This window comes from Petaurus breviceps, unplaced genomic scaffold (assembly GCF_028583685.1).
Source record: "Petaurus breviceps papuanus isolate PSGF00001 unplaced genomic scaffold, PetGlider_PUasm1.0 229, whole genome shotgun sequence".
Classification (NCBI taxonomy): Eukaryota; Metazoa; Chordata; class Mammalia; order Diprotodontia; family Petauridae; genus Petaurus; species Petaurus breviceps.
The window spans coordinates 17105806-17124047 of NW_027185903.1; the positions used below are offsets into that span (position 1 = coordinate 17105806).

General features: G+C 40.3%; 1 protein-coding gene across 3 annotated transcripts in view; it reads right to left on the reverse strand.

Annotated features, from left to right (window-relative positions):
* Window positions 1-4557, reverse strand: part of WDR41 (WD repeat domain 41) — a 77736-nt gene extending 73179 nt beyond the window's left edge. The window contains exon 1 of one of the 3 annotated variants that reach the window (XM_069096279.1): window positions 4255-4557. In XM_069096279.1, the coding sequence (XP_068952380.1) occupies window positions 4255-4305 (51 nt within the window). In that variant the 5' untranslated portion in view covers window positions 4306-4557. The remainder of the gene's footprint in view (window positions 1-4254) is intronic. The other 2 variants (XM_069096278.1, XM_069096277.1) reach the window with 2 other exon arrangements.
* Between the last annotated feature and the right edge of the window lie 13685 nt (window positions 4558-18242).

Below are 18242 nucleotides of genomic sequence, written 5' to 3' on the forward strand. Positions count from 1 at the left end.
ACATGATATGTCATTTTCTGCAACCTCAACTGAAGGATTGCTGATTTTAAAGAATGTATTTTGCCGTATCTTATAAAAAATACTCACATTTGAGTCATATTAATAATATTATAAAAGGCTATTTATACTTCTGAAGTGGTTGTCATAGAAATAAACTTCTTGTGGTCAAAAAAATAAAAGACTAAAATATACCAGTCAGGGCATATATATTATTATATATTCAATATCTCATACACAGCTATTTCTTCTAACTCAATTCGGGGAAAAGGAGAAACTGTTGGCATGAATTATCCAAAGTCATACATATTAACAGCACATATTGGTAATTCATTTAAAATATGCATAAATTATTTTTCCAAAATTTAGCAACTATAATTGCTGTACAATAGAAATTACCTCAGAAATAACTATTTTTGCTCTGAATGGCCAGCAAATAGACACAATAATTGGTAGTGGTAGCATAACTACAAAGAAACTCGGGAATCAAAATCCAGAATCAGTATTTTGGAAGTTCGCTTCTTTTTTTTTCTTTCCAAATCCTCTGTTCCAGTATGATGAAGTAAGTGAAATGACCAAAATCAAATATGAGATGACAAATTCTTTTTTGACACTGTGCAGAAATGAGTTACTTTTATGAATGTTGATGATGAAACTGTTGATGAGTCATACTAGTATGTGTGGGATGTTTACATTAGTTATAGCAGTGATCTCATGTTCACATGGACAGAGGGCAAGACTGCTGATCTTTTTGTATTATTGCTTGTGTGGAATTATAAACCTACCAATGACTTCACCCAAAGAACTAGAAAGTAGCCAGAACCCAGGTCCACAACATCTTTGGATTAAGGCACCATTTTGGCCGGGAGAAAAATGGGCCGACACAATACCTAGAGGGCTTAATTCCACCACAGTAGATAGCTAGGAAGGACCACAGTCCTCTAATTCTATACAGTGAGCAGACCATTTTCCAGTATTATTATTTCTTGTGCCAACTGTGTTCCTGCTTTTCTCAGTTCTCATCCTTTTTGACCCATCTGCTGCATTCCTCGTGTTTGGCCACATCCTCCTCCTGGATACTCTTTCCTCTTTTAGTTTTCATAACATTACTCTCCCAGTTTTCCTCTTCCTATTTATTTGACTACTCCTGGTTCATTATCCTAATCATGCTCCATAACTATGGATATTCCCTGAGGCTCTGGCCTGGGCCCTCTTTACTTCTCTTTCTACCCTCTCTCTTGATAAGTTCTTCATTTCCCATGGGTTCAGATATTATATGCAGGTGACTTACCAGATTTTACATATCCAGTGCCTGTCTCTCTACTGAGCTGTTCTGAATCCCTACTGGCCATTAAAAGTACATGCCTTTGAGAAACCTCAAATTTATGTTGTCCAAAAAAGAACTTAATTTCTATCCCCAAAGCCCATCCCCCTTCCAAAGTTCCCAATTTCTGTCAAAAGTACCATTCTTCCAATTTCCTAGGTTTATAACATTAGCATCATGCTTAACTATTTACTCTCCTTCCCCTCGCATGTCCAATCTGTTGCCAAATCTGGCCATTTCTACCTCTACAACATCTCTCAAATCTGACTCCCTCTATTATGTGGTTACCACCTAAATGTTGGCTCCTAATTAACTCTTAACAGACTATAGAAAAGACCTCCCCACTGGTCTTCTTGCTTCAAGTCTATCTATCCCTACTAAAAACCATTCACCACACAGCTACCGTGTTTCCCCGATAATAAGACCTATCCCGAAAATAAGCCCTCCCCTTACTGTGTAAGATTCCTCTAAAATAAGCCCTCCCCCCAAAATAAGCCCTATTGAGATTGCTACTGTAGTGAAGGTGATTCCCTGCGCTACACGCTACATTACGGTACCCTCTGTATGCACCGTCTCCCCCCCAGTGAAACGCACACCGCGCTCTGAGCTGCATCCAATCAGAGCTGCAGCAGTGAGCGCGTCATCCTGTTCTTCCCCAGTGATTTGCTTGCTGGCGCCATTGAGAGCAGTGCCGCAGAGGAGAGCTGAGGCAGGACAACATAAGCCCTCTGGTGTTTTTCTTTCCAAAAAAAGTTAATAAGACAGTGTCTTATTATCGGGGAAACACGGTAACAATGTAATATTCCTAAAGCATAAATAAGCCTGACCATGTCACTTCACTATCAGTTAACTCCAATTGCTCCTTATTGCTTCTAGGTTCACATAACAACTCTTCTGTTTGTCCTTTAAATTCCTTCATAACCTGGTCTCAACCTATGTATCCAATCATACATTATTCCCCTTCTCTCAACTCCACAGACCAGCCAAATTAGCGTTCTCTGTTCCTCACATGGAGTACTTCACCTCCCATTTCCATGCCTTTCATTGGCTTTCTATCCCCCTCTTTCCTCATCCTCACTTCAAGATCTAGTTCAAGCACTAACTTCTCAATTAAGCCTTCCCAAGACTTTCGATTGCTGATGCCCTAGCTGCCTTATTTTAAATTTCAATGTACTCATTTGTCCTTTAAAATATACTTATGAGGCAGCTAGACTGCACAGTGAATAGAGCACCAGCCCTGGAGTCAGAAGAACTTGAGTTAACTCACTTAACCCCAGTTGCCCTGCCCTGCCCCCTCCAAAAAGCAAAATAAAATAAAATAAAATATACTTAGGAATGTACATATCATCTCACATGACAGAATGCAAGTTCCTCCAGAAAAGGGACTTTCATTGCTTGTTTTTGTATACCCAGAGCCTAGCATGTATGTGGTAGACACATAAATGCTTAATTGATCGATTCATGTTGGAGAATCCTGGTGGTGCCACATACTAGGAAGCTCAGGAAGAAATAAGATATTGGCAAGGCTTCTTTCTCAGGACTGGTCAAACTTTTGATCTTTGAGCCAAATCAATGGTGAGTCTGTCCAGGGATCTGTCCTTACAAATTTTGAATGATTCCATTATTAAGCATGGCCAACAATGAATAAGATAGTCTGGTTAAATGAGAATTGTCATGTGACTTATATGTGGATTTTTTAATCATCTAGAATGCTGAATGCAACATTAAATTTATTTTTTAGAACATTGAAAATTCCAACTGACAGATCAGAGCAAATTAAGGAAATGAGCAAAATTGTTGAATCACATAAGCATGACACAGTTTTAAAAAAATAATCCTTTAGATTTCCTACGAGGAATAATAAAAATTATTCAACAAGAATTTGTTTCTAAAATCCTCAGTGCGTGAAGCAAACTGATCAATATTTTAAAATACTATTCAAGTAGACTGGAGCTGACATTATTTATAGGCTCATGGGATCATCTAATCCAACCCCTCCCCCATTTGCCAAATTAGGAAACTACTAAGAACTGGGGATAAAAAAAAAATAAAGAAAAAGGCAAAAAGGACAGCCCCTGCTCTCAGGGAGCTGACAGTCTAATGAGAGAGAAAACATGAACAAACTACATACAAACAAGCTATCTATGCAGCTAGGTATCTTGGTGGATAGACCGCTGACAGGGAGTCAGTAGGGCCTGGGTTCAAATTCCACTTCAGACCTGTACTAGCAGCGTGACCCTGGGCAAGCCTGCCTCAGTTTCCTCACCTGTAAAATGGGGATAATAGCAGCACCTCCCTCCTAGGGCTGCCGACGATGCAAGGGGTTGATATTTGTAGAGCACTAAGCACGGGGAAGCCATTTAACAAGGACTCCTCCTCCCCTCTTCTCTACAGGTGCTTAACAGTGCCACACACACCGCGACGCTTAATAAATGCTGGCTCCCTCCCACCCTCCCTTAAATTGTGGATAATTAGAGGGAAGGCACTAGCACAAAGAGGCTTCCTGCAGAGGTGGGGTTTCGGCGGGGACTCCCCGGGAGGAGCGGTGGCTGGCACACAGGAGGCACTTAATAAATGCTGATTGCAGGCCAGCTTCCCAGGACGCGGGGGGCGGGGGGCAGGTGGGCGTGTGCACTTTCTAAACTCCGCAGCCGCCGCAGCCTGGCGCCCGGCAGGCGTCCTACACCTGCCTGGGGGGTAGAAGCCCTCTGGCCGAAGCTGCAGCCTGGGGTCGCTCCCTCCGCCCTAGCCCGTCACCCTCGGCATCAGCCGGGCCCACAAACAAGGGCACCCACGTGGGAGCCTGGGTCCCGGGGGCCGGAAGTCCGCGCAGGGCGCCGCCCGGGAAGCCCGGTCCCTGGCTCCAGCCCCGGGTCCGAGAACGGCCCTTCTCCCGCCAGACGCGAGGGTGGGCCGGGGGGGGGGGTCTTTACCTCGGCCAATCCCTGGGGCTCTCGGCCTCCACCGATCAACCATCGCAGCATCTGGGCGGGGAAGGAGGAAGAAGAAGACCGGGAGCCGGGGCCTCGCCCGGCCCGAGGGGAGGAGTCCGAGCTTAGGACTCGCACCCGCCTCCCGGAATACTGAAGAAGAGGAAACGGACGGAAGGGAAACGAGAAGAGAGGTCTTTTGGCCCTAGGTTGGCTCCGTAGCACCAGTGGGGGGAAGTCGGCAGCTGAACTGAGGGCTAGGATAGGGCCCGGGTGGGGCCGGCCAGTGGTCCTGGGTCGCGCGCAGAGACGCGCCCGCGGGTCACCCCGGGAGCGCGCAACGTGCACTCGAGATTGGGGGGACAAGAAGTAGCTCTTGCGGCCTCTAGTGGTTGCAAGTGGAACAGCCGCTGGGGGCCGGGCGGGGTCACGGGGAGAGAGAAGCAGAAGGGGCAAGAAGGCTGTTCAGTCTTGGCAAAGAGATAGCTCACTTTCCTATGGGTCCCAGAAGCCTTTATCAGAGGGCTGCTTTTTTAATAGCCTACTGGGGAATAGGGAAGAGGCACATGGCATTTGGCTTGAATACTGACTGAGGTTGGATGCATACATAAAATACATGTATGTAGACACGAAACATATATGATGTGTACATAAACATTCACATACATGTTCACACTGAAAATTTAACAGTCAGCTCTTGAGTGTGAACTGGCTCCAGTTATTTATGTCTGTATTGTATATGTGTATAACGTATCAAGTCTCAATATATATCACCCATATGTTATATGCATGTATATATTATGTATATTCTATACATACATTACACATACACATTCTATTATAATAATTCTATGCATTGTATACATCTTACATTATAACAATCATATACTGTATTTGTTGTTCAGTTGTTTCAATTGTGTACAACTCTGTGATCCCATTTGAGGTTTTCTTGGCAAAGATCCTGAAGTGTGTGTACATATATGCATATCAGCTTTAATTGTAGCCTTCTCTGGGGTGGGGAGGGAGAGAGAAAAAAAACAAAAAGTGCACAGTAGAGAACAAAAAAACCTTTAGAAGTACAGAAAAGCTGGGGAGTGTTAAAAACAATATGTAGTATTTATTATATAGGTTTTTAAAAAATATTCTGAAATGGAAATATATGGTTTAGTATTGGATCATCTCTTTATGTTCTGCTGTGTACAAAATAAATACTAAAAGAAAATGAAAAAAAAAAGAGATCACTGGTAACTTTGGAGAGGACAGTTCCAGTTGAATGATTAGGTCATAAGCCTCAGAACTAAAAGGTTGAGGAATAATTGAAAGAATAAAAAACAGAGGCGGCTAGTATAAACAGCTTTTTCAGAAGTTGGACTGAAAAAGGGAAAAAAATAGATGTGACAATAAGGATGGGACAATAATAATAAGGAGAGGATAACAGGGTCTAAGTGAAGGTTTTTAAAGGTGGAAGATTTGGGAGTGTTTGAAAGCAATAGGGAAGGAAGGCAGTAAGGGAAGACTAAAAGTCTCTGGAGAAAGAAGGGATTATTAAAGATTTAATCTGCTGAGAAATATGGGAAGGGATGGGATCAAGAGCACACCCAGAAAGACTGACCTTGGCAAAGAGAAAAGCCACCTCCTTATCAGAGACAAAGGTGTAGCAGCAAGCACCCCAGCGTCCCTAGGGTGGCTGCCAACACAGGTTCTTGGATCTGCTTTGATAAAGGAAAGCAACTCAAAATGGGTTAACAAGCTTACTTTAATAAGTCAAATATGTATCGTTTACCTAGTTCAGGGGGAAAAGGTCAGCACCCCGAACTTCAGAGTATACAGACAGAATTATCAAGACAGAGAAACAGATCAAATAGACAGGTTTCCAAACTGTCCAACCTTTACATCCATACCAAATAAACCTCTGGGTTTTTCAAAGCCAGGGGGCTCTCAACAATGGCTTTTCAGAGTATCATCTGGACAAATCACAGAACACTTCTCAAAGTGAGCCCCAACTCAACATCTGGGTTTTTCAAAGGGGGGGGGGCTCTCAAAAACGGCTTCCCAGAGTCTCATCTGATCAAATCACAGAACACTTCTCAAAGTGAGCCCCAAAACAAAGCCTCAAATCAGGGTTTATATAGCCTGGCTCAGAGAATGTAACAACCTTCTGGACCCACTGGCCAATCAAAAAGTATCTACTGAAAAACAAGCCTCCCACCCCAGGCTTCAGGTGCACTTTAGCCTAGGGGCAGGGAAGATCTTTAAATTTGCATTTCCATTACAAAAGGGAAATGGGGAAAGATTATGTCAAGGGATTTTGAAATAAAGAGAAGGGGAGAAGGAAGGGCATAACTCCAATGGCCTCAGTTTTCTCAGGACAGTTAGGGTCTGGTCCTCAGCTCTAGAGCATTGTGCAGTGAGACAGGAAGATTGGAGGCTTAGAATGAAAGAGAAGGTTTGTAATAATTTCTTAGGAAAGTAAGATAAGGAATCCTTGCAGGAGGGATGAAAGGTCTGCCTTGCTTCCATGAAAGCCCAGTTGAGGTTGAGTAACATGGATTTGTAATAGAGTCAACATAGTTGTGAGACTTCTTCCAATGGCATTTAGCAGTTTGTGAGCAGTTTTGTGGTTTGTCCTTTGTTCTCAAAGAGGATTGCAACATCAGGAAGGTGATGCCGTGGCATGCAAGTGAACTGGACAAAGTCACCTGCCTCACTTTCTCCTCTGGAACCATCTGGGTCCAGTGGCAAGATATAGATCAGGATGACTGGAGATGGCTCTGGATGTAGTGGGAGACCTTGACCTTTTTAAGCTAAGGTCTTTCCAAGTTCTTGTGAGTAGTAGCACAGGAGGCCGATGAAGTAAGCCAGGGCTAAGATTTAGCAAAAGATGAACAGCCACGGGATAAGGGGGAAAGAAATTCAAGGGCAGCCAACACAATGATTAGTCACAATCTTCCTTAAAAGGTCATAATCCATTCCAAAATCAAGTAGAATCAGAATGGTTATTAGGTTGAGATCAAAGGAGGAAAAAGAAGTTAGAACATGGGTCTGAGTCTGAGAAAGTACTGAAAGGCAGGGGACTGGAGTTCTCAGTGATTGTGAGAACTTGTCTTAGGTGGAGTCAATCATAAGGAGAGGTGTGATGATAGGAGATTATGGTCAGATAGAGAAATATGAGAATTTCTAATTAGGGAAGCTGAATACTTGTGGATAATGGTGAGGTCTAGAACATGACTATCCATATGTGTGGCTGAGGTAGAATGAAGAAGTATAGGATTTAAGGAGGCTGCAAATTAGAAGCTTATAAAGTTTAAGGGAGCATCTATGTGGATATTAAAGTACCCTAGTGCAAGGGCAAGTATTGGGGAGGAGGGGAAGATAAACCAAATGCTAATCTCCTTGACAAAGGAGAGGAAATTGACTTGGAGGTCCATATGCTATAGCCTCAATAATTTGAATTAGGTGGAAAATTTTGATTGAATGAATACAAAGAAAAGAAGTCTGCTCAGTGATAGAGGAGTCTGAAAGAGCCATTAGGGAACAAGGAATATTCTGGTTTCCCCCCTAGGACCAGTGGAGTAAGAGTAAAGTAGAGAGTGAGAGGAAAAACACATCTAGTGCTAGAGAAGATAGATGGAGATGCAGTGCTGTCAGGTGGAATCCAATTAGGGTTAGCAGATAGGAGTGTGAGTAAAAGAAGTCCAGAACAAAGGAGAGTTTAGTCACTATGTAATGGGAATTCCAGAGGGCACAAGGGAAGGAGTAGAATAGAATTGAGAAGGATGGGTTGAAAGAATGGAAAGAGGGAAATATGAAAAGTCCTAATAGTCGGTGGCTGGAAACTCTTAGTAACAGGAGCAAAAGACAACATGGAAAAAAAAGCAGGTCTACAAGCGTTCAGACCAGCACTCTCAGTACCCAACATCTGTCTCTGGTTAGACAGCTTCCTTTTCTGTGCTGTCTTCCCCCATTAAATTGTAAACTCCTTGAGGGAAAGGACTGTCTTTGTTTTTTTGTATTTGTATCCCTAGCACTTAGTAAAGTGCCCACCCTACAGAAAAGGACATAATATGTGTTTTTTTAACTCACTAATAAATACTTGTTGATTAACTGACTTGACTGACTGACTAGCGTTAGGCTTAGTTGATTAGAACATAATTTAAGGTGATGACAAATTACAGGGGGCCCAAAAGAAAATAATCAACATGGTTGAAGAAGACAGAAACAATGTCATATCAAAAGGAAGAGCTGACAAGCCTAGCAAAATGAAAACAAAAGTTGAGGCATTTGAAGGATATTCATGGGGAAGAAAATTGGATTTTTTCTGTGTGCTGCCAAGGGCAGAAATAGGGCCAACAGGTAGGTATTACAAGATGGCAAATTAGAGCTCAACATAAAGAAGTCTTTCTAACAGGGAACCTAGCTTTGTGAGGCAATGAGCTTACTTTCACTGAAGTATGGAAGAGGAAACTAATATCATATCATCAGTCAGGGATATTGTAATTTCTACATTGGGTAAAAGGTTTGATTGACCTCTCCCAACTCCAAGATTCAGTGTCTTTTATGATTACAGAATTTTAGAATTAGAACAGGCCTTTCCAGATTATTTAATCCAGCAGTTCTAAAAGTATGGTTTGGGCATCCCAAACCGTGGGTGGGGAACTGTAAGGTTTCAAACCCAGGTGACTAAGGATTATTACATCATTGATAGAAAAAAGTCAGGAAATAAAATAGTGTTGCAGAAAAGATAAAAAGTTCATCCTTATTTAAATTGAGTTTGAGGTGATTAAGGGACATCCAAATAGAAATATCCAGTTGACTGACAGAACAGAAGTTCTATCTTAATATGTCTTTCTCAATACAGAAGACTTTGAGCTTGGTCTAAAGGTCTCTTCTCAGTTGTAAAGCAGTTGATTATATATGCTTTGCTTCTACTTTACAAAGATTTTTTTAAAAGTTAATAGGATACAACTTACAAAGTAAAGTCCCTTTTGGAAGCAAGGTACTTTATAAATCCAGTATGTTGTCAGCATCCCTGGTACAAGAGGCATCTGCTATCATTTTGTTATTTGTGGTACTACCGTTATTATTCTTGTTGTTATTATTATATCCAATTGACCAGAAAAAAAGTAATTAAGAACTTGTAACTACCATATATGATCACCTGTACTTAATTCCTGGTATTTCCTTCCATATCATCAAAGAAGTGATGAAAATCTGATGCAAAGTGATACGAAGGTTAATATCAGCAGGCAGTGAACACTGTATTCTACATATGTACGGTGGGCAAGGGAGAGCCAACAGAAAAAAGAATGTCTGGTTCCTTTCAAGAAATTGATGACATTGCTATGTCATACTATGTTCTTAGTAAATACTTATTGAAGGAATGAGTGAATGATTCTATTTGGAGAGGCATGAACAGGAACAAGTTATAATATAATCAGGCAGCTGCTACCTGAGGAGCCCAGGGAAGATCTCCCTGTTCTAAAATACCACCTTTATTGTCCAATGCAGTGGTTGGAATCCCACCTTTGGGAGTTTGTTGTCTTGAAGGTTGGGTTTTTTTTTCAGTCTTTTTTTGCCAATTGCATGTAAAAACTTAATAAAAAATTAATATTAATTTTTTTTAAATTTTGAGTTCCAAATTCTCTCCTACCCTTCCTTTCCTCCCCCCTCATTGAGAAAGCAAACAATTTGATATAGATTATATATGTGCAGTCATGCAAAACATATTTCCATTTTAGTCATGTTATGAAAGAAAACACAGATTTACCCCTCCCTTCCCAAATAAAAACACCAAGAAAAAGAAAGAAAGTAAAAATAGTATGTTTCAATCTGCACTCAGACCCCATCAGCTCTCTCTCTCTGGAGGTGGATAGCATTGTTCATCATGAGTCCTTTGGAACTGTCTCAGATCATTGTATTGCTGAGAATAACTAAGTCATTCGTAGTTGACGTTCATACAGTATTGCTGTTACTATGGAAAATGTTCTCCTGGTTATGCTCGCTTCATTTTACATCAGTTCATCTAAATCTTCCCAGGTTTTATCTCGAAGATTTTTAAATATCAAAGAGTTACCTTTTAAAATTCCTAGAAAGGGAAATCCCGTAAGCCGTTATTAATATCCTATCGGGGATTTGTTGAGGCACCTTCAAGTAAGGGACTAGAACACTAAAATCAAGGAGGAAGTGATAAAGGAATTTAGAGGAATACCAAATAAAAACCTTTACCTATACCTCAATTTCAGCAAGGGTAGGTCCTGAACTATAAGAAATATCACAAAGTGACTATCGAACAATAAAGTTATATTACATCATCTTAATATTCATTCATCAAGCATTTATTAAGCACTTACTATGTGCCAGGCACAATCTTGTCACTTTAGGCAAATTAAAACTTCTCTGGGCCTTTGTTTCCTCATCCTTAAAATATGAGTAGTAATACATGCTCTATCTACATTGCAGAGTGGATATGAGGGTGTAAGTGTTTTATAAACTAACATCTCCTATTATCATTGTTGTCAAGCAACTTCAAAACTTCTAAATGTTTGTGAGGACACAGGTGTTGATACTTCCTCCACCGATGCAGATCAAACCCCTTCATGCATTAATCCAGGGGTGTCAAACTCAAATAGAAATGGGGTCACTAACCTGTACATAAGGATCCATGCAGGCTGCATATTAACTTAGAAAACGACATAGTGACATTATCTCTGTTTTGTTACATTTTATTAATTTTGTTAAATTTTTCCCAATTACATTTGGATTTGGTTCTAGCATACTTGGCAGTATTGTAGGCTACATGTTTGACACCTGGGCCTAGCCTAAGATTAAAGGATTTCCCAAGTCTTTGTTGTTCAGTTATTTTCAGTCATATCTGATTTTTTGTGTCCCCACTTGGGGATTTCTTGGCAAAGATACTAGAGTGATTTGCCATTTCCTCCTCCCACTCATTTTACAGATGAGGAAACTGAGGGCAAATAGGGTTAAGTAACTTGCCCAGAGTCACACAGCTAGTAAGCGTCTGAGGCTGGATTTGAACTCAAGTCTTCCTGACTCCAGGCCCAGTACTCTATCCACTGTGCCATCTAGCTGAGTGGCCCAAATGTCTTTGTAGACAGTCTTTGTAAGTTTCAGTAGCCCAAAATTTCACTACTTTCTGATCAGTCTTTTACGGAGTCAACACAACACCATGAATTAACATAGAAGTCATGTACCAATCTATACTTAGAACTATGAGCATTTAAAAATTTCACTGGGGTCAGCATTACATCATTCTGCTATTATAGCAGTATATTTTCCATTTCAATGATGATTAAAAAAGAAACTGAAAAAAATGGAAGAAATCTAGTATAATAGATCCTTTAGGAAACCAGCTGTGGATGGCATCCAATTGACCTAAAAGTATATAAAGCAGTTACATCATCCAGACTACCATATATTATGACTATTGTTCTTAGACCTAACATACTTCTTAATATAGTAATGATGGCTAGCAAAGAACTGGAAACAAAATAGATGCCCATTAATTGGGGATTAGCTAAACAAATTGTGGTACATGAATATAATGGAACATTATTCTGCTATAAGAAACAATGAGCATGATGAACACAGAAAAGCATGAAAAGACTCACATGAACTGATGCAAAATGAAGTATTCAGAGACAGGAAGACAGTACATATAGTGCCTGTGTCAACAATATAAATGGAAAGAACAATCCCAACAATAATAGATAATGTGTATATAGTAATTTAAGGTTTGCAAGGCACTATACATATGTTGTTTCATTTGATCCACAAAACAATCTAAACTGACTTAACAAATTATAAAGACTGAGCTTGGCTCGAAAGTAGAGGTGTGAGAAGGCACCTCCATCCCACTCTTTTGCAGAATGTCAATCATAGTTCACATGCATAGAACATTGCATATAATGTCAAATTTTTTCTTTATGTTTATTTGTTTTGCCCATTTTTTTCTCTTCTGCTTTTTCTTAAACTCTTTGTCATAAGAGATAGATATCTGGGATGGGGAGAGGAAGAGATCTAGAGAAAATCTAGGCAAAGTAAAAACAAGATAGCCATAAAAATCTATTTTAAAAAAAGAGAAGTGATAAGCAGTATTTATATAGTGCTCTAAGGTTTGCAAAGTGTTCTATATGTGTACATATAAATACATATACATACCTCACTCTAAGTGAGTACGTGAAAGGCCTTAGCCTAAAAGGTCCAGGGTGTCCCATTGCATCCTGGGTCATCCCAGTCATCCTGATGAATATCTGGCCACCGGATCCAGATGCCTCCGGAGGAGAAAGTGAGGCTGGTGGCCTTGCACAGCACTCCCTCAGTCAAATCAAAGTCAACTGCAAGTCATGGCATCATCTTCCTGATGTCATGGTCCTCTTCGAAAACAAAGGACAAACACATATGTATATGTATGTGTGTATACATACATATGTGTCTATGTATATATATATATAAATCTTAATTTGATCTTCACAATAATCTTGTGAGGTAGGTGTTATTATTATCCCATTTCACAGATGAGGTTAAGAGCGTTTAAATTAGTTTCCCAGGCTCACACAGATAGAGAGTGTCACGATTTGAACTCAAGTCTTCCTGGCTGCAAGTCTTGTACTCTATACCCTACACTCCTAAATACCTAATAGTTGCTACATTTGTTTCATCTACCGAACACACATGACCCTATTTAACATAAAGTATCAAAAATGGTTCATAGAAGTCAGTGTTATGAAGTGCAGCTAATCTATGCCAATGATCTCCCTCTCTTCTCCCTCCAATCTACTCTGAACACTTCAGCCAGAATCTTCTTTCTAAACCACTTTGTTCACTACTTCACTGCCCAAAACCCTTCAACATTACCTTCTCAATAAATTCCAAACCTGTTATCCAAGGCCTACCAGAGTCTTGCTCCAAACTACCTTTCCAGCCTTATCTTCCATAGCTCCCATGTAAGAACCCCCCACCCAAACTAGTTTACTTATTATCATGCAACCATGCCTTATGCTTTCCCACCTTTATAAGACCAGAGATGTAGACAGAAGAGGAAGGGACCTCAGAGATTGTCTAGAGTCTAGATGAGGGTCTTAGAAGTCAGTTTTAGACCAGCCCCTTAATTTTACAGATTAGAAAGCTGAGGGTCAGGAAATGAAAGGATCTATTCAAGGTCATATAAATGGTAAGCATTAGAGGTGAGCTTGAACTCATTTCCTCTCGCTCTAGAACCATCCTGCTTTCCACACCCTTTGAATGGAATCAGAGCACCTGGCTTCTAATCCCTACTCTGCTGCTTATTATCTATGATGCTGGGCAAGGCACTTAACCACTTTGTGCCTCAGTTTCCTCGTCTATGAAAAAAAAAAAAGAGTTGAATCCTGTGACTTCTGAGATCTGTTCCAATTCCAAATCTACAAAATGATGCCATATCCCACAGCATCTACTTTGCCTCTTCACTTGAAATCCTGTCTCTTCTTAATCACTTCCAAGTCCATGCCTTCTGTGAAGCCTCCCCTCACCACTCTTGCCCTTTGGTGACTCCTCCCTGCTCGGGATTTCTTAGCCATACTGTCTTTAACATTCATTTGGTATTTGGTTTTTAATATAGGTATGTCAGTCAACAAGCATTTGTTAAGTGCTTATTCTGTGCCAGTCACTGTGCTGAGTGCTAGGGTTACAAAGAAAGCAGAATAAATCCCTTCTCTCAAGGAGCTCACAGTCCAATGTGGGAAGCAAACACATAAGTAACCACACACAAACGGGCTGTATACAGGATACTAAAAGTAATTAACAGAGACGAGACACTCAGATTAAGGAAGATGGGGAAGACTTTCCTGTAGAAAGTGGAATTTAAACTGAAACGTACCAGGGAAGACAGGAGGTGGAGATGACAGGAGGTGGGTATCTCTTATCTTCCCAATTAACATGTGACATTTTTGAAGGATGAGTGCTATAGCGTATCCTTTGTATTCTCTACTTCCTAAGCCCAGTGTCTTCTAAATAGTCAGTACTTAAGGGTTTATTAATAACTATATATATATTATATATACATATGTATAAAACATACACATATATACACATGCACATATACATACACACACACGTGTGTGTGTGTGTGTGTGTGTGTATGGGTCAATATCCCATGAAGTAAAAGCACCAAAACGATGAGCAAGCCACCTTGCTAAGAGTGGTGTAGCTGCTAACCAATGAACAAATTAGGCAGATACTGGCCATGGCAAAATTTATGGTGCGCACATCTCTCTCCCTTTCTTTTTCAAATGAAACATACATGCTGCAAACAAATACCACCAAGAATAATGTTATAGGACTCTCAGATTAATGACAATAATAGGTAGCATTAACATTTGCAATGTGCTTTACATATTTTATCACATTTGATCCTCACAACAACCTTGCCATATTGGCATTATTTTATTATCTCCATTATACAAATGAGGGAATTGAGATTAAGTCCAGTAAAGTGACTCCCCTGGGATCCCACAGGCAATAAGGGTCTGAGCTGGAATTTGAACTCAGGTCGTCCTGCCTCCAAGTTCAGAACTTTATCCTGCTAGCTGCCTTAGTATACACATAAAATGGTGTAAGGGTTATGGGATTTAAAGATCTTCCATGCCCCGTTGGACTTGCTGACGTAGCAGGAAGGGGCAGAGCAAGAGGAAGCGGAAGCCAAGCTAGCGTTCCTGCGGTGGCTGGCGGTGGTGGTGACGGCGGCAGCAGCAGAGGCAGTGGCAGCGCGAAGCCCTTTTTGAGTTAGGACTGCTAAGGACTTTCTGCTAAGGACTCCTGCTGAGGACTGCCAGGGGCCGGAGCTGCTGGGAGCAAGCTTCCAGGACGCTGGGTGGTTGCTGTGTGTGGGGAGAGGAGGACCTTTGCCTGAGGTAGCCTGTTCTGTTTTAAAGGCTTGAAAATGTGGGTGCTTTCTACTTTATCTACCTGTGCCAATATCATAACTACTCTGATGGCTTTCACTTTCTGGTTTTGGGACTCAGTCTTTTGGTATCTTAATAAATTTTCTAGTTTATTTCCTCATATGGCAAACATGACATATTTTGTAATGGATAATTATATCAGCATATTTGTAATCTCTATAGGCATTGTGAATATGGCATTGCTGATACAAATGGATGGCATTTTTATGGGTTAATGATCTCCAGTCTTGCATTGTTTCAAGGAAGGTATTTTAGCACAGACAGTCTCATAGATGAGCATATCTACTTCATAAAAATTAGAATAAAAGCACACATGCCCCAGGATATGTGTAAACAATATCTCAACTTATTATAAGCATCAGAAACTGCACTGAAAGGTCTTTTATAATCACAGTTCTCATTTCAAAGCATCTCTTACTTCTTTCCTTAAGAAATGCACAAGTGCTTTCTCTCTGACCAACCTTTCTCAGACATACCCCATTCTACCAACATTTTATGAGGGTCTCTTCCATAAAAGGTTTTTGTTCAACTGAAGATTTTGCATTTCAAATAAAGTTTAGTGGGCAGAATGTCATAGAATTTTAAATTGAGTTTCCTGTCTCTCTATCTAATGGCTTTTCATTCATAATTATAGTATTTGTAATGAGTGCATTGGTGGTGACAGAAATCCACCATAACATATTCCATTGTCTGAATTAGCTGCAGACTTTTATTTAATAGCTTATTAATCAAACACAGTCAGTCAATAGTGTATCATATTAAAGCTCTGAACAACATAAGCAAGGCACTTTTATTTTCTCCTCATGTTATCCATGGAGCAGTCTTTAACAATATGAATTTGTTCATACATCCATCTACAATTCTATTACATCTACAATTCTATTAGTAAAGGTCGACTTAGGTTAGCTTACTGTCAGAACCTAGAAACTTGCAAGAATAGATGAGCTTAAATGGTTTACAGTTACTATCATGGTGACTGCTTAGGATTCTGGTACATAAAACTTTTGAAATATTAAATCTATTTTTAATCATAATAGTCTCCTTTAAGGCCTTCCCAACTCCATGTTCTCCATCCCCCTCCAATCCATCCTTCATACCTCTGCCAGAATAATCTTTTAGTTATAGATCTGATCACATCCCTCCTGTATTAAGAAATCTGCAGTGGCACCCTGTTCATCTTTGACTCTTCCCTCTCCCTTACCCTCTCATATAATTACTTGCCAAGAAGAGGAAAAATGTACCTATTAAGTCAAGTTGCAACTCTTCTCCTTGGCATTCAAGACCCTTTATATCTGGCACCATCTGCCTCTTGGGTCTTGTTCTAATATTACTCTCCTTCACAGAATTGCTACCTATTAACAAAATCAGATATTTCTCTGCTTCTTGTATTCTCACACCTCCTTATCTTTGTACAGGCTATTCCCAATAAGGCTGTGTGTTTCCATGTAAGATATTTATTTCCACATGTTTTGTCTCATGAGAAGCATGATAAATATCTCTGGAATATTGCCCACCTTACCTTAAGAGGAGCAAAAGAAAGATCATAAGGCTGGTTACTCTTTCTTCTAGTCTCTGAGAGGGGTACTAGACTAGAATTATATCCATCTACCTCCCTAAATATCGTTGGTCTTAGGGTACAGTAGGTTCAGAACAAAAGTCACTTCCCTGGTCACTAGCACATAAGGGGAGAAGGTAACCCCAAGTTTACCCTTCTGGCTTGGTCCCTTCCCACCAAATGCTGGTTTACCAAAGACTATCAAAAATAGCAAATAGTGAGTAAAACGATTTATCCAAGTAAAACAGGAAACTAGGAAGTTATACAGACTAAAATCCACCAGAAAAATTGGTTGGTTGGTTGCTGTCATTAGTTCTCAAAGAGGACCAAAATCACATCACTATGTTGGGATCAAAGTACATTGTGTCTGACTTTGACTGATTAGACCAATATAAGCTTAGAAAGCTCTACCATAGGTTCGACACAAGTAGTTCATGTGAAAATTTGGAGTGGAGATGTCTCAATTTGTGCATCTCAAGTTTCTTTTGAGCTACTGCAGTTATGCTTTGCTCATAGAGGGCTGCACCTTCTTTGATGCAGGCATACCATGCTGTACAGTCTTGTGCCAATGTCTCCCATGTCTCATAATCAATTCTTCTTCAGAAAGATCTTGAGGGTGTTCTTATATTGTTTCTTCTGACCTCCATGTGAGTGCTTGCTTTGTGTGAGTTCTCTGTAGAATAATCTTTTAGGCAAATGTATGTTTGGCATTTGAACAATGTGGCCAGCCCATTGAAATTGTACTCTCTGCAATAGAGTTTGAATGTTTGGCAGTTCAGTTCAAGAAAGAAACTCATTGTCTGGTACCTTATCTCGCCAGGTTTTCTTCAGAATCTTCTAGAGACGATTAAAATGGAAGCAATTTAGTTTCCTGGCATGGCACTGACACTGTCCAGGTTTCACAGGCATACAACAATAAGATCAGCACAATAGCTCTGCAGACCTTCAGTTCTGTGAAAAGTCTAATATCTCTTCTTTCCCACATTCCTAAACACTGAGCTAGTTCTGGTAATGTATCGACCTCATCATCTATATGTACATCCCTAGAAAGTATATTGCCAAGGTAAGTGAACTTATCTACAGCTTTCAGTATTTCTCCATTTGTTATAACTGATGGTTCAACATATGGATAGTATGGTGCTGGCTGGTGGAAAACCTCTGGGGTTTTTTTTTTGGTGTTAATGATCAGGTCAAAATTAGCACAAGTAGCAGAGAAACTATCCATACTCTGTTGCATCTCAGCCTTAGAGACTGCATTGAGTGCATAATCATCTGTGAACAAAAAGTCACACACCAACTCTCCCTCCTCTTTAGTCTTGGCTTGTAGCCTTTTTGAGTTAACGTGTGTGGCAAATAATGTGTGGCATCAGTGTGGTAGCTGACCTTGATGTTGTTTTCATCCTCATTGAAAGTGTCTGACAACATTGTTGAAAACATCATGCTAAGAAGTATGGGAGGAAGAACACAGCTCCACTTCA